The sequence below is a fragment of the Culicoides brevitarsis genome, chromosome 1, assembly GCF_036172545.1.
Source record: "Culicoides brevitarsis isolate CSIRO-B50_1 chromosome 1, AGI_CSIRO_Cbre_v1, whole genome shotgun sequence".
NCBI classification, from domain to species: domain Eukaryota; kingdom Metazoa; phylum Arthropoda; class Insecta; order Diptera; family Ceratopogonidae; genus Culicoides; species Culicoides brevitarsis.
Window position 1 is genome coordinate 8,722,953 of NC_087085.1, and position 17,181 is coordinate 8,740,133.

The 17,181-nt window shown below is 25.5% G+C and overlaps 1 protein-coding gene across 1 annotated transcript in view; it reads left to right on the forward strand.

The window, feature by feature from the left end:
• Positions 1-17,181, forward strand: part of LOC134828073 (heterogeneous nuclear ribonucleoprotein L) — a 110,703-nt gene that overhangs the window by 60,260 nt on the left and 33,262 nt on the right. The window contains exons 3-4 of the mRNA XM_063841026.1: positions 3,101-3,186; positions 6,246-6,342. Of these exons, the coding sequence (XP_063697096.1) occupies positions 3,101-3,186; positions 6,246-6,342 (183 nt within the window). The remainder of the gene's footprint in view (positions 1-3,100; positions 3,187-6,245; positions 6,343-17,181) is intronic.

Sequence of the window (17,181 nt, forward strand, 5' to 3'; positions counted from 1 at the left end):
GAAAAAAAATTTTTTTTAATGAATTTATTTGAAATTTAATTTAAGTCAAATTTTCGACCCAATGCACAATTTAAAAATTCAAATAATTGTTTTTTTTTTTAATAAAATTGAGTTTCAATGATAAAATTTTTGCTGAAATTAATTTAAAAAAAATCAAAGAAAATTTTTTAATAAATTTATTTTGAGTTATTTTTAAGAAAAATTTTCAACCCAATGCACAATTTGAAAATTTAAATATTTTTTCTTTGTAATTTTTTTTCAACATTAAAATTTTTTGCTGAAATTGGTTCAAATTTAAAAAGAAAAAATGAAAAAAAAATAATTCGGAATTTAATTTTTGACCTAATGCACAATTTTAAAATTAAAATAATTTTTTTGGGTATAATATTTTTTTTCAATCCTAATTTTTACTAAAATTACTTTAAAAAATACAGTGAAAAATTTTTAATAAATTTATTTTTAATTCAAGTTATTTTAAATTTTCGACCCAATGCACAATTTGAATTTTTTCAATATTTTTTTCCTTCATAATTCAGTTATTTTAAAAATTATATGAAAAATTTTTTAAAAATAAAAAAAATGAAAATATTTTTAATTCTTGATTATTTTTGACAAATTGCATTAAAGTTACAGCTCTGTAAATCAAAAATAATTTTTATTTTTTGATATTTTTTTTACTACAAGATAAACTCTTGAAAATCCATAAAAAATATGAACTACTAATTTCAAGTATTCTTCATACATGAAACTTTACCCAATAAAAGCGTCTGAAGAGAATGCGAAAAGAACAAGAAGGAAATTAATAGCTGCTAAATACCGATAAAGAAGACAAATGTCACATAAGCGATTAGGTTACGGTCTCCTTCTACGGGATACGATTAAATGATGCTTCAAATATTTACGGCAATCATCCGTCAGTGTGTTGTTTTCGTCGCAGCAAAAAAGACAAATACACTTTACAGTCATTTTCTTGTTTACAAAAGGCACTTTTCTATCGATAATCATAATGAAAAGCATACAACAGGCTACTTTATCATCTGGTGCAGAGAAGATAAAAACACACACATGCCGGAGCAAAATGGATCGTGAATAAGTGGCAAGATTCGAAAAAAAAACCCTCTTTACACAAGTTAGTCAGTGTTGTGATTCGATAAACTTCTTTGACACACAAAATTAGAAGAAGAGACATGGGTAGACAAAATATGACAAAAAAAGAGGGATATTGAATGTCCGATAAAAATGCTTTGTTTATGTCTGCCAAACGAGCAGAGGACAAGGTTAATCAAATCTCGGCTTCGATCGCCATGTCAAGGAACGTTAAACTAAATTAATAATCGGATTATTTTTGTTTTCCAATCTGTTGTCTCCTTTTTTTTCAAAAGAGACGAAAAATACCCAAGAAAGAGGTAAAAACACGTGTAAGGCAAAAAAAAAACGTTGGAATTTATTTTAATCTGCGGTGAAAATTCCTTTGCGCACCGCAGCTGAAAAACAAGCGAATGAAAAATAAGAGGAACGATGCCACATTGAATTATTTTCAATTAACATGGAAAATGTAGTAAAATTTTAAGTTTCTCTGTGCGAAAAACATAAACTTTTTAACAACTACGACCTTTTATTACTTATTCATGCATTTTTCATCGTGTAACACTTTTCACTCGGAGACTCCCTTCTCGTCTATGGAGGGAGAACGAAAGAGGTGAACTATGAAAAATTCAAAGGAAAGTGTTGCAGTTAATATTTTATTTTTTTTTCTTGTAACACGACAAGCACTCTTCTGGAACACAGAAATTGAAGCTGAAGGTAGAAACATTTTACAGAATTTAAGCCAGCGGGAAATTTTAGAAATTTCACACGATGTCCATTAAATTTTAGGCTTGTTTGATTTTTTCACTTCAAAATTGTTGCAGGTTAAAGGTGTGTTAAGAAGTTTCACTTTAGAAAATTATTTTATGATAAAAAATGCAAAATTTTATTATTTATAAAAAAAAATTGCCTTGCCATGTTACTTCAATCTGTGTTACGAAGTAATATAAAAAATTATGCTGAACCGTAATGCAGTTTGTGAATTTTTTATACGTAAAACTTTCCATTTAGTAAAGTTGCTGTATAACTAATTTTTCGATTTGAGTAGAGATAGATACTAAAAATGTGCATTGGGACAAAAGTATTTAATGTGAATTGGGGTAAAAATTTCAAAATGTCAACTGGGGCGAAATTTTTATATGTGTTTTGGATAAAAAATTTTCAATTATGCATTGGGTCAAAAATTTTGAATGTGCATTGGGCCAATTAAATTAAAATGTCAAATGGGGCAAAAATGATGAATTTACATTGAGTCAAATTTTTTAAATGTGCATTGGGTCAAATTTCTTGAATGTGCATTGGGACAAAAGTATTTAGTGTGAATTAGGATAAAATATTCAAAATGTCAACTGGGGCGAAATTTTTAAATGTGTTTTGGGTAAAAATTTTCAATTATGCATTGGGACAAAAATTTTAAAATGTCAACTGGGGCAAATTTCGAGTGTATAATACTTTAAAAAGTTAAAATATGCACTGGGATGAAAAATCGTTACATAGGAAGTTGTACGTATGTTTTTCTAAATCAAGTTACTTGATGGCAAAAAGTTCACTGGTTAAAAAAATTGTTTTTCTTTTATAGAGCAACACTTCCTGCTTTAATTTAATCTGCTTATAAATGAAGTTCATTTTCTACTTTTTTCAAAAAAAAATAAAAATTTTTTGTGGGACAATTTCAAATGCGGAAACAACTTTGCGTCGACCTATGATGCAAATTTTATTTCTCTTGTCTTTTCATGCTTTTTATCTCGAGAAAATTTATACATGCAATAAAGTGCTCTATGCTCATGCTGGGGACAGGCAGCAAGTAAATCCTTTTACAATATTTATGAGCGGATGCTTTTCATCTTGTTATATTATTATTATTGTATCCTCTGTTCGATGGGTCTCTTGTCTCTTGTTCTGAAGAGGTCGATTTTGCCATTTTATAATAATAAAAGATGTCTAATAATAGGAAAAATTTATTGTTTATCATAAAAATAGTCACATTTTTTCTTTCTTTTTTTTCTCTTTGCAGGAAGTTTTACACACCATATCACAACCACATGGACAAGTGCAGAGAATTGTCATCTTCAAGAAGAATGGCGTACAGGCGATGATAGAATATCCTTTTTCAAAATGAATTTTAATAACAATATTTTAAAGCTGATTTATTTTTGTTTACGTTGAGCTATTGGAAATATTTTTTTTTGACATATTTCTCATATCTAATCAAGTGAAGATATTTTTTTTCCTTCCGTTTATGCTTGATTTCATCGTGTGTCTCTTGTGTAAACGAGCTTAAAAGGAGAATATGTCAAGTGTATATTTTGTTTTTCAATATCCAGTTTATCGTTTTATTGATGAAAAGTATTTGGAGAAAATTACTTGAGTGCATTTTTTAATTACGGGATAAAAATTAAATATTTTTCACATTTTCTTACTCCTCATATAAAAATTTTATTCTATATTAAATTTTATATAACTTTTAAACTACTTACTTCAAATTCTTAAAATGTTGAAATAATTTGAGAAGTTTTTTCACTTTTTCACATTTATGTATTACAATTTTGTAATATTTTTCAATTTTTTTTAAAATTAACAGATTTTTAAAAACTTTTGATCTAAAAAATTTATATTGATAAAAAAATCAATTTTATACTCCTCAATTCACAAATTTGTACTCCTCATAACCAAAAATACTCAAAATCCTATTTGAAAAATTTTAATTAATTTTTTTTTCATAATTTTCTTCGAGAAATGCATTAAAAAAGTTGTTTACGACCGATTCAAAAATTTCTCCTATGATAATAACAAAATTTTTTCCATAAATATATTTTTTTGGGTCGTTGTCACTTACTGTGTCAGTAGTAGATATTCTTGTTTGCGTGTTAAATACCCATATAATATTTTTTTCCTTTCATATCAACAACGAAGGAACGAAAAAAAACAAGATAAATATTTATCACCTTTTTCCATGATTTTTTTTGCGTTACTTATCCTTCTTCGTTGCGCAAATATTTAGCAATTTATGAAGGTTCATCGAAAAAAAAATTTTTTTAGCGGTTTCGAAGATTATCGCGATATTTATCGCTAAATATTTAATACAACTTATCAAATTTCAATTCAAAATATTTTTTTTGTGATTCAAAAAAGCTTCAAATCTTTCATGGATTAATAGTTGATTGATTCGAAGCGCACAAAAAGTATCGAAATTGTTCGCGTGCTTTATCATACAGTCAGTTGGTTGGTTATTTTTAGTTGAAGTAACCTAAAAATTCTCTATCTACTTCGTGATAAAAGCGACACATTTTTCGTTGTGTGAAATCGCACAAGCGGCAAGCAAGCAGAAAAAATAGCAAACACTCGCAACCACACATGCCCGAGTTGAACCATGTCATTTACACTGATGAAAATTTAAAATCAATCCGTCACATCAGCATGATTGATGGCCTCTATTTAATTGACTCGACATACGAACATCGAGGAGCATCGAGTGTTTTGCAAAGATTTTCGTTGGGCGTTATTTGTGTTTTGCATGTGCTGCTGATAAAATTACTATCGGGAAAAATGCTTAGAAATCGGATATATATGATGAATTTTCCTAAATTTCATAGCTTAGCTGATGCAATGTAGGATTTTTGGTTACAGGAGGAATTTGTTTTCTGACCGAACCATGTAAATATTTATGAATTTCACTTGTTTTTGGTGATTGATTTTCTCGTTGTTGCTTCTGATATTAGAAATTTGATTCTTTATATATGAAAATTAAAGTTGAAATAATTTCATATTGAGTCAAAAAAAATTTTTTTTTTATTTTTTAAAAGAATATTTAAAATTCTAAAATTTAAGAAAATTTAAAAACTTTAAAAAAATACGAATTTAAAAAAAATTAAATTTTTAAAAATGTTTAAAAAATAAATTAATTAAAAAAATTAAAAAAATATTATTAAAAAATTATTTCATATAAAGTCAAAATTTTATTTATTTTCTTTAAAGAATATTTCAAATTAAATTTTTATTTATTTCATAAATTTATATCTAAAAAAAATTATTTTGTTTTTAATTTTAAAAATAAAAAAAAATATAAATTTTAAAAAATTATTAATTAAAAAAAAAAAATAAAATAAAAAAAAATAAAATAAAGTAATTTTTAAAAAATTTAAATATTTTAAAAATTAAAATGAAACCGAGAATGACATTTAAAAAAAATTAAAAAAAAACAATAAAAAATTCTTTTAATAAAAAAATAAATATTATTTTCGATTTTTTTTAAATCGCTTAAAATCCATTAATTAATTTTTTAAACTGTTAATATTCGTCATTTTGAAAAAAAAGGTTTAAATTTTTTTTTAAATTAATTCATTTAAAAATATGTGAAATTTTTAATTCATCACAAAAATCCAGCTAATTTTCTGAAGTAAAATAAATTAATTAGCACAAAAACGAGAAATTTTCCATATGCAAAAGTTTCTGCTACTTTTAGCATGGTTCACTAATTTAATAGGTCATTAATGGACAAATGCACAAGAATTCTGACAACTTGCAAATCATTCGATTATTATATTTTCGCATCGCTTCAAACGACAATCTGTTAAAAATTTTTCAAAAGAATTTCTTTTCAGTTTGTAATTTCCTTGGCAATTGCATTTTCCATTCTTTGTGAGGCGTGATAAAAAATGTGTGTCATCAGTCTCTTTTTTGTTGCTCACTTTTCTTCCAACAATAAAAACAGCGCTAATAATAATGGCCATTTTAAAAACTTTTTAATTTTCCACTGTTGGAATGCTTTTGTGTCGAGCGACTTTCGTGCAATATGCGACTGACTCGAGTCAATATTAGTAATAATAACATTCGTCGTCGTCGTCGTCGTTGTCGTAGAATGAAAATGATAAACGACTTGTAGCTTGCGAAACTTTTTTTTTAATATAAAATAATGATGATGAAAAAGTCTTTCACTTTAAAAGTTTTTTTTTTCGTTTACCTTTGTTCGAAGTTTTGTCGTTATTATTATTTCATTTGTTCGAGTTGTTTGAGCTATTCGACTGAAAATGTCAATATTTTTCATTTTTTTCTATTATGATAACTTTTACTATTTTACCCTTTTATTGGAAAAGAAAAAAAACTAAAGGACACAAACCTTAACTCTCATTTATCGTCAATTTTTTTTTTTTGGATTTTACGTTTGACAGCATCGAATCAGCTACCCGAGTTCGAGAAAATTTGAATGGATGTGATATTTATTCAGGATGTTGTACACTAAAAATTGATTATGCCAAGGTAAGTTTTTTTTATTATTTTTTTTTACACATTTCTACAATAACGATTGATTAAAATTTTTAAAAACAAAAAAAAATAAAAAATTAAAAAAAAAAAATTTTAAAATTAAAAAAAATAAAAAAAAATTTTTTTTAAAAATAAAATTATTTTATTTTATAAATTTTATTTAAAAAATTTAAAAAATAAAAATTTTTTAAAAAATAAAAAATTAAAAATTTAAAAAAAAAAAAAATAAAAATATTAAAAATTAAAAAAATAAAATTATTTTTTTTAATCAAAAAAATAAAATAAAATTTAAAAAATAAAAAAAAAAATCATTTCCAAAAACTAAAAAAAATTTAAAATTTAAAAATAAAAATTTAAAAATATAAAAAAAAATTTAATATTTTTTTTTAAATTTATTTTTCTCATTTTTACGAAAGGACAATCACGTTCGATTTGATATCTTTTTCCAATAATTTTTTTTCCTATTCAAAAAAATTATTATGTAATTCAATTCGAAGAGTGTCTTGAGTGTGAAAAGTGCGGAATGATACCTTTTTTTTTAAATTGGTTACAATTGATTTTTATTTGTGTACATATGTTATTGTGCATTGTTGAATCCGTGCCAACTAGCACACAGACAGTTGATAAGGTAAAGGGCGAAAAGTGGATTTTGTTACGAAGGAAGTCGGTACGTTCAAGGTCATGTAAATAAATTGAATTTTTGACTTTGTTGCTGGTCAATGAGCTTATCTCGTATTAATGATGAGGATAAATTTCGGTTTTTCCGGCTTGTTATCCATTAGCTGTACTTTATTTCCCTTTTTTTTTCTCCTTAAATAAATGAAGAAAAAAATCGACCTTCGTCATATCCTCCAAATATACATCAATTTGGGATCATAAATCATGCAACGATTTACTTACCTTGTTAGGCAGTCCTTAATATTTTTTTTTTGCTTGCCAACGAAGAAACCACTTGTAAAATTTCTCCAGCGGAAACACAAGCAAAAAATGAAACGACACGTAAAAAATCGATAATGATAGCTCAAAGAAGAAGAAGAGGAAGAAAAACTTTGGTAATATTCGCGCCAGACCATAACGACGATTTTTTTTTTGTTTTTTCATGAATCATCATAAAAATATTACGCGGAATGATGAATGTGTGAAAATGTGTTTTGCAAGAAAAAAAATTTAAAAGCACTCAAGGTGTTCGCCCGTCTCTAAATTTCTTTCAACAAGTGCATATTACGGCACAACAAATCGATTTTCTAACAAATATTCACTTTTTAAAAAAAATTTCCCTCATACTTACTAACCTACGTTTAAGATTTATTTATTTATTTGTGCCCATTTAATATTGGCATTCGGTCAAAATTCAATTAACATTTTATTGTGAATGGGTTCAGATATACGACGGGCGTCGTCGTCGTCATTTTGCAAGACAAGTTTCAATTTTCTAATAATAATAATAAATAAATGTATAAATAATGTAAATGTAATATTTTTCGATCATTTAGATTTACATTATTATTATTTAATTTATTATTAGGAGAACATTTCAATATTAATTGCATGAATTTTTTACAAAGAGGAGGTGCGGTCTAAATAGTAATTGGAATCTTGTGTGTGCTTCCGACGTGAACTTTGCAAACTCCATCGACTTGTGTGTCGATATTTGCATGAAACAAGCAACCTCAGACCTTAATTTTATCAAAATCAGACAGTATTTTGATTTATGTGTGAAAATACTTGTTGGGTTTTCACATGTTTAACGTTGCATGTTGCGCAGAGAGAAAGAGTAAAATAGTGTTTGTAAAGCGATTTCAGTTTATGTTGCTTGTTCAACATGATGATTAATAAATATTTGTGTATAAATAATTCAAATGTTTTCGGTTGTTTTGATCGTGTGGTGTTCATAGTTCAACATTGCAGTGACGGAATAGAGAAAACTATGGATTTTGGATCCTGTTTTGATGAAAAATTAATTTTTTATGAACTTAAGGATCTTAAGTCATAAGTCAAAAAAAGATACATGACTTAAGATCCTTACGTTTATATAAAATTTTGATGATGATTTCTTATGATTCTTACGTTTTGAGTTGCAAAATGAATTGAAATGATAAATTAGAGCCCCTCTGATCAATTTTTATCCATTTGGAGCAAGATTTGACAAAAATGGCTTTGACACAGTTTTTGACACAGTTTTTTTGCTCTTGATTTAGTTTTCAAAACAAAACTGTGTCAAAGAAAAAAATTTTTTTCAGTTTCAATTTTTTAGCAGTTTTGAGTTATAAAATGATTAAAACTGATAAATTAGAGCCCTCTGACAAATTTTTATCCATTTGGAGCAAGATTTGACAAAAATGGCTTTGACACAGTTTTTGACACAGTTTTTTTTGCTCTTGATTTAGTTTTCAAAACCAAAACTATGTCAAAGAAAAATTTTTTTTCAGTTTCAATTTTTTAGCAGTTTTGAGTTATAAAATGATTAAAAATGATAAATTAGAGCCTTCTGACAAATTTTTATCCATTTGGAGCAAGATTTGACAAAAATGGCTTTGACACAGTTTTTTTGCTCTTGATTTAGTTTTTAAAACAAAACTATGTCAAAGGAAATTTTTTTTTCAGTTTCAATTTTTTAGCAGTTTTGAGTTGTAAAATTTAAAAAGTTTTGACAAAAATTTGGAGCAAAACTGGCTTTGTTTTTCAGTTTTTTTTGCTCTTGATTTAGTTTTCAAAACCAAAACTATGTCAAAGAAAAATTTTTTTTCAGTTTCAATTTTTTAGCAGTTTTGAGTTATAAAATGATTAAAAATGATAAATTAGAGCCTTCTGACAAATTTTTATCCATTTGGAGCAAGATTTGACAAAAATGGCTTTGACACAGTTTTTGACACAGTTTTTTTGCTCTTGATTTAGTTTTCAAAACAAAACTATGTCAAAGAAAAAATTTTTTTTCAGTTTCAATTTTTTAGCAGTTTTGAGTTATAAAATGATTAAAAATGATAAATTAGAGCCTTCTGACAAATTTTTATCCATTTGGAGCAAGATTTGACAAAAATGGCTTTGACACAGTTTTTGACACAGTTTTTTTGCTCTTGATTTAGTTTTCAAAACAAAACTATGTCAAAGAAAAAATTTTTTTTCAGTTTCAATTTTTTGGCAGTTTTGAGTTAGAAAATGATTAAAAATGATAAATTAGAGCCTTCTGACAAATTTTTATCCATTTGGAGCAAGATTTGACAAAAATGGCTTTGACACAGTTTTTTTGCTCTTGATTTAGTTTTCAAAACAAAACTGTGTCAAAGAAAAAAAATTTTTTCAGTTTCAATTTTTTGGCAGTTTTGAGTTATAAAATGATTAAAAATGATAAATTAGAGCCTTCTGACAAATTTTTATCCATTTGGAGCAAGATTTGACAAAAATGGCTTTGACACAGTTTTTGACACAGTTTTTTTTGCTCTTGATTTAGTTTTCAAAACAAAACTATGTCAAAGAAAAATTTTTTTTCAGTTTCAATTTTTTAGCAGTTTTGAGTTATAAAATGATTAAAAATGATAAATTAGAGCCTTCTGACAAATTTTTATCCATTTGGAGCAAGATTTGACAAAAATGGCTTTGACACAGTTTTTGACACAGTTTTTTTGCTCTTGATTTAGTTTTCAAAACAAAACTATGTCAAAGGAAATTTTTTTTCCAGTTTCAATTTTTTAGCAGTTTTGAGTTATAAAATGATAAAAATTATAAATTAGAGCCTTCTGACAAATTTTTATCCATTTGGAGCAAGATTTGACAAAAATGGCTTTGACACAGTTTTTGACACAGTTTTTTTGCTCTTGATTTAGTTTTCAAAACAATACTATGTCAAAGAAAAAAAATTTTTTCAGATTCAAGCAGTTTTCATGATTTTTCTGACAAATTTTTATCCATTTGGAGCAGTTTTGACACACAGTTTTTTTGCTCTTGTTCAAAACCAAAACTATGTCAAAGAAAAAAATTTTTTCAGTTTCAATTTTTTAGCAAAATGATTAAAAATGATAAATTAGAGCCTTGACAAATTTTTATCTTGAATTTGGAGCAATGATTTGACAAAAATGGCAAAAAAACCTTTGACACAGTTTCAAACACCTGTTTTTTATGCTTTGACAAAGTTTTTTGTCTGTTTTTAGTTTTGAAGAAATTTTGTGATTAAAAATTTTTTTTTTTTGGCTATTTCTTGATTTAGTTCCATCAAAAAGATTTTAAAAACTAAAATATTGAAAATTAAAAATTTTATCTCCCCCAAATTTTTTTTTTCTCGCACCGTGTCTCGCGCCGTTTCAGTTTCAATTTTTTAGCAGTTTTGAGTTATAAAATGATTAAAAATGATAAATTAGAGCCTTCTGACAAATTTTTATCCATTTGGAGCAAGATTTGACAAAAATGGCTTTGACACAGTTATTTTGCTCTTGATTTAGTTTTCAAAACAAAACTATGTCAAAGAAAAAATTTTTTTTCAGTTTCAATTTTTTAGCAGTTTTGAGTTATAAAATGATTAAAAATGATAAATTAGAGCCTTCTGACAAATTTTTATCCATTTGGAACAAGATTTGACAAAAATGGCTTTGACACAGTTTTTTTGCTCTTGATTTAGTTTTAAAACCAAAACTATGTCAAAGAAAAATTTTTTTTCAGTTTCAATTTTTTTGCAGTTTTGAGTTATAAAATGATTAAAAATGATAAATTAGAGCCCTTTGACGAATTTTTATCCATTTGGAGCAAGATTTGACAAAAATTGCTTTGACATAGTTTTTGATATCAGTTTTAAACTTTTATGCTTGGTTTGGATTAATTGAAATAGATTTAAGAGACATTTCTTGAAAAATTTTTAAATGAACTTAAGGATCTTAAGTCATATATCAAAAAAAAGATACATAACTTAAGATCCTTACGTTCATATAAAAAATTGATTCACTGCTGAAAATAAAAACAAATAATTATTTTTAAAAAAATTTCGGTTAAAATCATACCTTTTTTTCACAAAATCGGTTCTCCATCCTTAACATTTTTATTCAGATGCACCGCATTCACATTTTTATTTTTAGCTACACCTTCGCCGCCGTCGTTTTTTCTTCAAAAATAAATCGCGAATCCGCATGAATCATACTCACATGAATGTTGTCCGCAAGTCACTGTTTACATTTCATTGGCAACTTTTCTAATTTTTGGCATTCTTTCCATCTTTTTTCTACTTGTTTTTATTTTTCTTCTTATTGATATACTTGTCCGGCAAATCCGTTACTCATGTCATGATAAATTAACAGATTTATTCATTCATTCATAAAACTGGAAAACATTTTACGCACTCTACTCGACGAAAAATCAAAGAAAACCGATGTTTACACTTTTTTTGCTGCTGCTCGGTCATTCTTCGTTATAGCACTTTATAAAACAGAACGTAATTTAATTGAAGTCCCAGCTGGGTGTGATTTGACACAAAAGGGGTGCAAACTTACACATGTCCATTTATTTGCATTTCACGTGTTTGCGCTATCAATTTGAAATCCGTGTGAGTGTGTCACGTCAATAAAATCACGAAAAAGCACTTTCAGAGCGTAGATTTTCCCGCTGGGAGAGGATTTTCGCCGTTAATGGAAACGGAACTCACGTAGGTCGTGTCAGCAGCAAATGTTGGAGGAACAAGTAACCCACTGATTGACTTGCGAAAAAGTGTGTTACGAAGGTCAGTGTGGCGAAAATGGAATAAAATGGACAAATTATGTATTTGCGAAAAGTTTTCAAGCTGTTTAAATTTTTTTTGGGGAAAAATTTGTTAAATTATAATTTTTCCTCTCTCTCTTTAGCTCGGTGTTTGGCATACAAAACGAGAAAAACAACAAATTTTAGTTTCACACACTTTTATAATAATAAGAGGGAACGAAACAGAATAAATTACCATGAAAACTTTTTAGACTGAATACCAGGTACTTGTAGGAGAAAAAGGATTTTGAGGCATGTGCGTGTGCTGCTAAAAATTTTAGACACACAAAAAAACTTTTATCGCTGGGAATATTAATCTTGAAAAAGTTCCTTTGTACCTCCGCATGATAAATTGATGATTCCGTAAAAAAAAAATTAAAAACTTTTCATTCCATTAAAACTCGCATCCTTTCAACAACAACAACAACGGGCTGTTGTATCATAAGCACCTGTTATTTATGTAAAATTATGGTTTCCTAATTGGTTTTCATTTGTCGAATTTTCGTATTTTTTGGCATTCGGAAAAACATTTCCGCTTACAATTTTACAGCAATAAATAAAAAATGGGATTTTAAGGGTGTCTCTGTGTTAAATTGTAATTTGCTACAAAAAGCCTCGGAGATCAATTTATAGGGCAATGACTTTCATAAATAAATGGGAGATATGGAAAAAATGCTTACCTGAAATATCTATGAATATTTTTTCCAGCGAGTCATGCGTTGTTGGAAATCGGAATTTAATGTTGTTAATCCCATTAATCAAGTTTGTTGTGGCATATAAATGATGACAAGCAGGATTACAAGATTCGGTTCGATTTGGAAAGAGTGTGAGAGATATCAATATTTTTTTTTGGACATAAAATAAGAGAGGGTCAAGTTTTTTTTTAAATTAAAATTTTATCGGTCCATAAAATATATTTTTTGACATAAAATGTTATGACAGAAAAATATTTTCTTTTTTAAAGGTCAATGCAGATTTCATGTTTTTGTATTTTTTTTATTAAAAAATAATATTTTTTTTATTGAGAAATTTAAGGACTATAAATTTTTTAAAAAATTTTTATTTGATTTTAAAGTTATATAAATTTTAATAAAATTAATATTAATTAAAAATTTTACAGACTGACCTAAATTAAAAAAAATATAATTTTTATTTTTAAGAATTTAAACTGCTAATTAAATTTGATTTAAATAATTTAATTTTTTTTTTTATTTTGTAGAGTTTTGGATTTTTTTATCTTTATTTTTTAATATTCTGTAAATTTATTCAGGTATTTATTTTTATTTTTTTTTAATGTTTCAATTAAATTAAATAACAAATTGAAATAAATTTAATTTATTTAATTAATTTATTTTATTCATGATAATTTAAATTAAAAAGTAATAAAAAATAAACAAATAATAAAAAAAATTAATTTTCATTTTAATTTTAATTTTCAAAAATTAAATTTAATTCGTTAAAATTATTAAATTATTTTTTATTTTTATTTATTAATTAATTTTTTTAATTAAAATAATTTAAATTGATTAACTTTTATTAAAATTTATATATGTAATTTTAAAATAAATAAAAAAAAATTCCTTAAATTTCTCAATAAAAATAATTAAATCAAAATATTATTAATTAATCAAATATTAAATTAGAATAAATTTATTAATTTAATTTTTTAAAAATCATTTAAATTTTTTTCAATAATTAAATATTTGACAAATTTAACGAAATTTGATCTCATCTAATTAATTGTAAATAAATCCCATTTAAATTTAAAATGATTCATTTTTTTGCGTATCTGGCTTTCCTTTTACCAAAATCCATAAATTTTAATAAACCAAACATTGCATTTAATATAAATTCAAGCGCGACAAATTTATTGATGTTGCCAAGTTTTTTTTGCTCTTTTTTCTTTTTTTCTACTACAACGTTGCCGCCAACCTGTTTTCCTCTTTTCATTCATCAAAAGCAGGCGACAAAAAATTTTTTTTTTTTTTATTATTTTTAAATGATGTTCAAGTGCAAATGATTGACTTTACTGCAAATATTTATTAAATTTGTGTTACAATGTCAACAAATGGAGCGTTGGAGGTGCGTTGAGCGCAAAAAGGGGCAAACGAAATATTTGACATCATTGTCTTTGTTGTCGTCATCGTCATGTAAAAATAAAATAATAATAACGATCATCCACGTCTTTCAACATACAAATTAATTTGAATGGAAGGTGTGGCAGTAAAAATTTTATGAATTCCTACATTTTTGCGCTCGGAGGAAGAAAGCGACGCACATTAACGGTGATATATGTGATTCTTTTCTCTCTCTTCGTCGTCATCGTCGTTGTGTTTACATGAGCAAGCAGGTGTCTCGTGAGTGCTGTCTTGAAGTTATTTGAAGAGCAGAATAATGTTATTATTACATTAATTTTAATTGTGTGGCACGCAACGAACGATGACGACGAAGCGAAGCAAGCCGGAAGGAACAACAAGTTTTCCCGTAAATAAAAGTCAAAATAAGGAGAAAAATGAGTGTTTTGTGTACGAGACGCAGCATCATTATTACCGCCAGACAATATTAATTTACATTAATTTTCCGCCATACATCGTTGGCATCGTTAAGGACAGCGCGCGAATGATAATGAAAATAATAGTTTTAATTAAAATAGGTTATGGGGGTTCCTTAAATCAAACGCAATGGGATGTAATAATGTTCAGTTTTAGAGTGATAAATTGCATTTTGCATAAAATTTTTGGCATAAGTTTAACAGCGTGCGATGACTAAAGTGGAAAATGTCACATTCTTTATCGTAAATGCCCCATTTTTAGCCACTGTGTCACTGTCACACACTCGTAGAATCGCAAAATGCGCCTCAGCAAACAAACGCAACAATGTTTTTCCGTTGAGTTTACATTCATGTCGCCTTAAGGAGTCACATGCACACACAAGTATTCCAATGAAAAACATGTAAAAAATCTATATTTGTTGTGTTTATATGTACTCTTCCTTTTAAAAGTCATTCATCTCCTTTTACTGCACTTGCTTGGCAAATATTATAAAATTTAAATGTTTCGAAAAATTTTTTTTAAAAATAAGTGCGAGAATTATTTAAAAATTTATATTTTATTTTTTTTTTCAAAAATAATTTTTAAAAATTAATTTTAATATAATTTTTTATTTAATTAAAAATTTTTAATATCATTTTTTATTTAACTTAATTTATTTACTAATTCATTAAAATAAAATAATTTAATTAAATTTATTTAAATATCTAATTATTTTTATACAAATTAAAAATCTAACTTATTTAATTTTTATTTTTTTTTTATTAAATAATTTTTTTAATTAAATTATTTTTTTTTAATTTAATTATTTTTTTTTTAATTTAATTTTTTTTTAAATAAAAAAAAAAAGGTAATATTTTAAATTAATAATTCAAAAAATCAAATTAATTTTAATTTATTGATAATTGAATTAAATTAAATTTTTTTAACTAAAAATTTTAAAAAATCTAAAATTTAATTTTTTTTATTGACGGATAATTTTACTGAAAAAAAATATATTTTTTTTATTTAAATTTTAATATTTATAATTTATTTATAATTTAATAGTTATTTTTTTTAATTTAAAAATATTTAGTTAATTTTTATTTTACTAAATTGCATAAAATAGTTTTAAAAAATTTAATAAATTTATTTAATTAATTATTTTTTTTTATTTTCAAATGCTAAATATACGAAGATCGAAAATTTGTCGATTTTGTTTTTTCGATACATTAATTTTTCATAAAATACTGCAACTACATCACATTCGATGTCTTCCATTTTTTTGTTGTCGTTATGTTGCAGAAAATAGACACTCTAAAATGAAAATACTTATTTATCTCCATTACTTTTTATCTTTCGTGTCGGTCGTACATTGTTTCAGTTTTTATCCGTACCGACGTATTTTTTTTCTTGCTCTCCTTGCAATGTGCAACACACAATGGGATGCCTTGCAGCGAAAGCATCACTCAAATAAAAGAGTGTTTAACTCTTGTAGGTAACACACATCTTCCTCGGCGGTGCAGGCGGCGTGTGAGTAGGTTTGTAAAGACAAGAGCTGAATACAAGTGAGCATGAAACCATAAAGTGTCTTTTCAATTGGATAAATTGCGTGCTACAATGGTTTATTATTTTGTTTTTCTCCTCGCTTTTTTATTTCGTCATGCCTTCTAAGTAGTGTGTTATCTGTCTCTTTTCTCTCTGAAGATATTGCATTTTGTGCAATTATCGTTTCTTATCGCACATTTTCTCGTCGTAATTTGTTGAAAAATAAAAGAGCGAAAAATAAAAAGGTTTTTTCATTGAATTTTTTTTTTTTATTATTTTTTGTAAAAAAAAATAAATTTTCAAAAAATTCAATTTTATTTTAAAAAAATATATTGAAAAAATATTATAAAAATATATTAAAATATTTATTGTAAATAATCATCATTTGTGTTGTTAACATGAAAAACATATTTATTTAAAAAAGGTTATTTGCAAAAAAAAAATGTTACATTAATTTTCACCCGTTTTTTCTCATTTCCGTACATGATGTTAACAATTGTTCACATATTCATTTAAAAATAAATTTAGTAAAAAATAGAATGAAATATTGTGTAAAACGGAAATTTAAGGCTTAAAAAAAGTTCAATTTTATGAAACATGTTGTAAAGAAGGAATCATCCGTTTTAGCTGTCAACACCTACTGGCGGCATGATTTTTCATAAAATATATTTTTAATTTGATGTTTTGTTCTTATTTTCTAATCGGTGTCGTTTTTTTACAGCATGAGATGGAAAATATTTTTATTTATTTTTTTTTGTGAATAATTTTCTTGATAAAAAGAGCAAATCATGGCGTTAAGACTTTTTCTTTTAATTTTTTTTAAAGATGATTTATAATTTTATTAATTTATTTTTTTTATAAAAAAAATTTATTAATTAAATAAAATATAATTTTATATTATAAATAAATTTTTTTTTAATATTATTATTTTTTAAATATTTTTTAATTTTATTTTTCGAAAAATAAAAATTCTTAAAAATAAGTGCAAGAATTATTTTAGAATTAATTTTTATTTTATTTTATTTAATTTTTTTTTTAATTT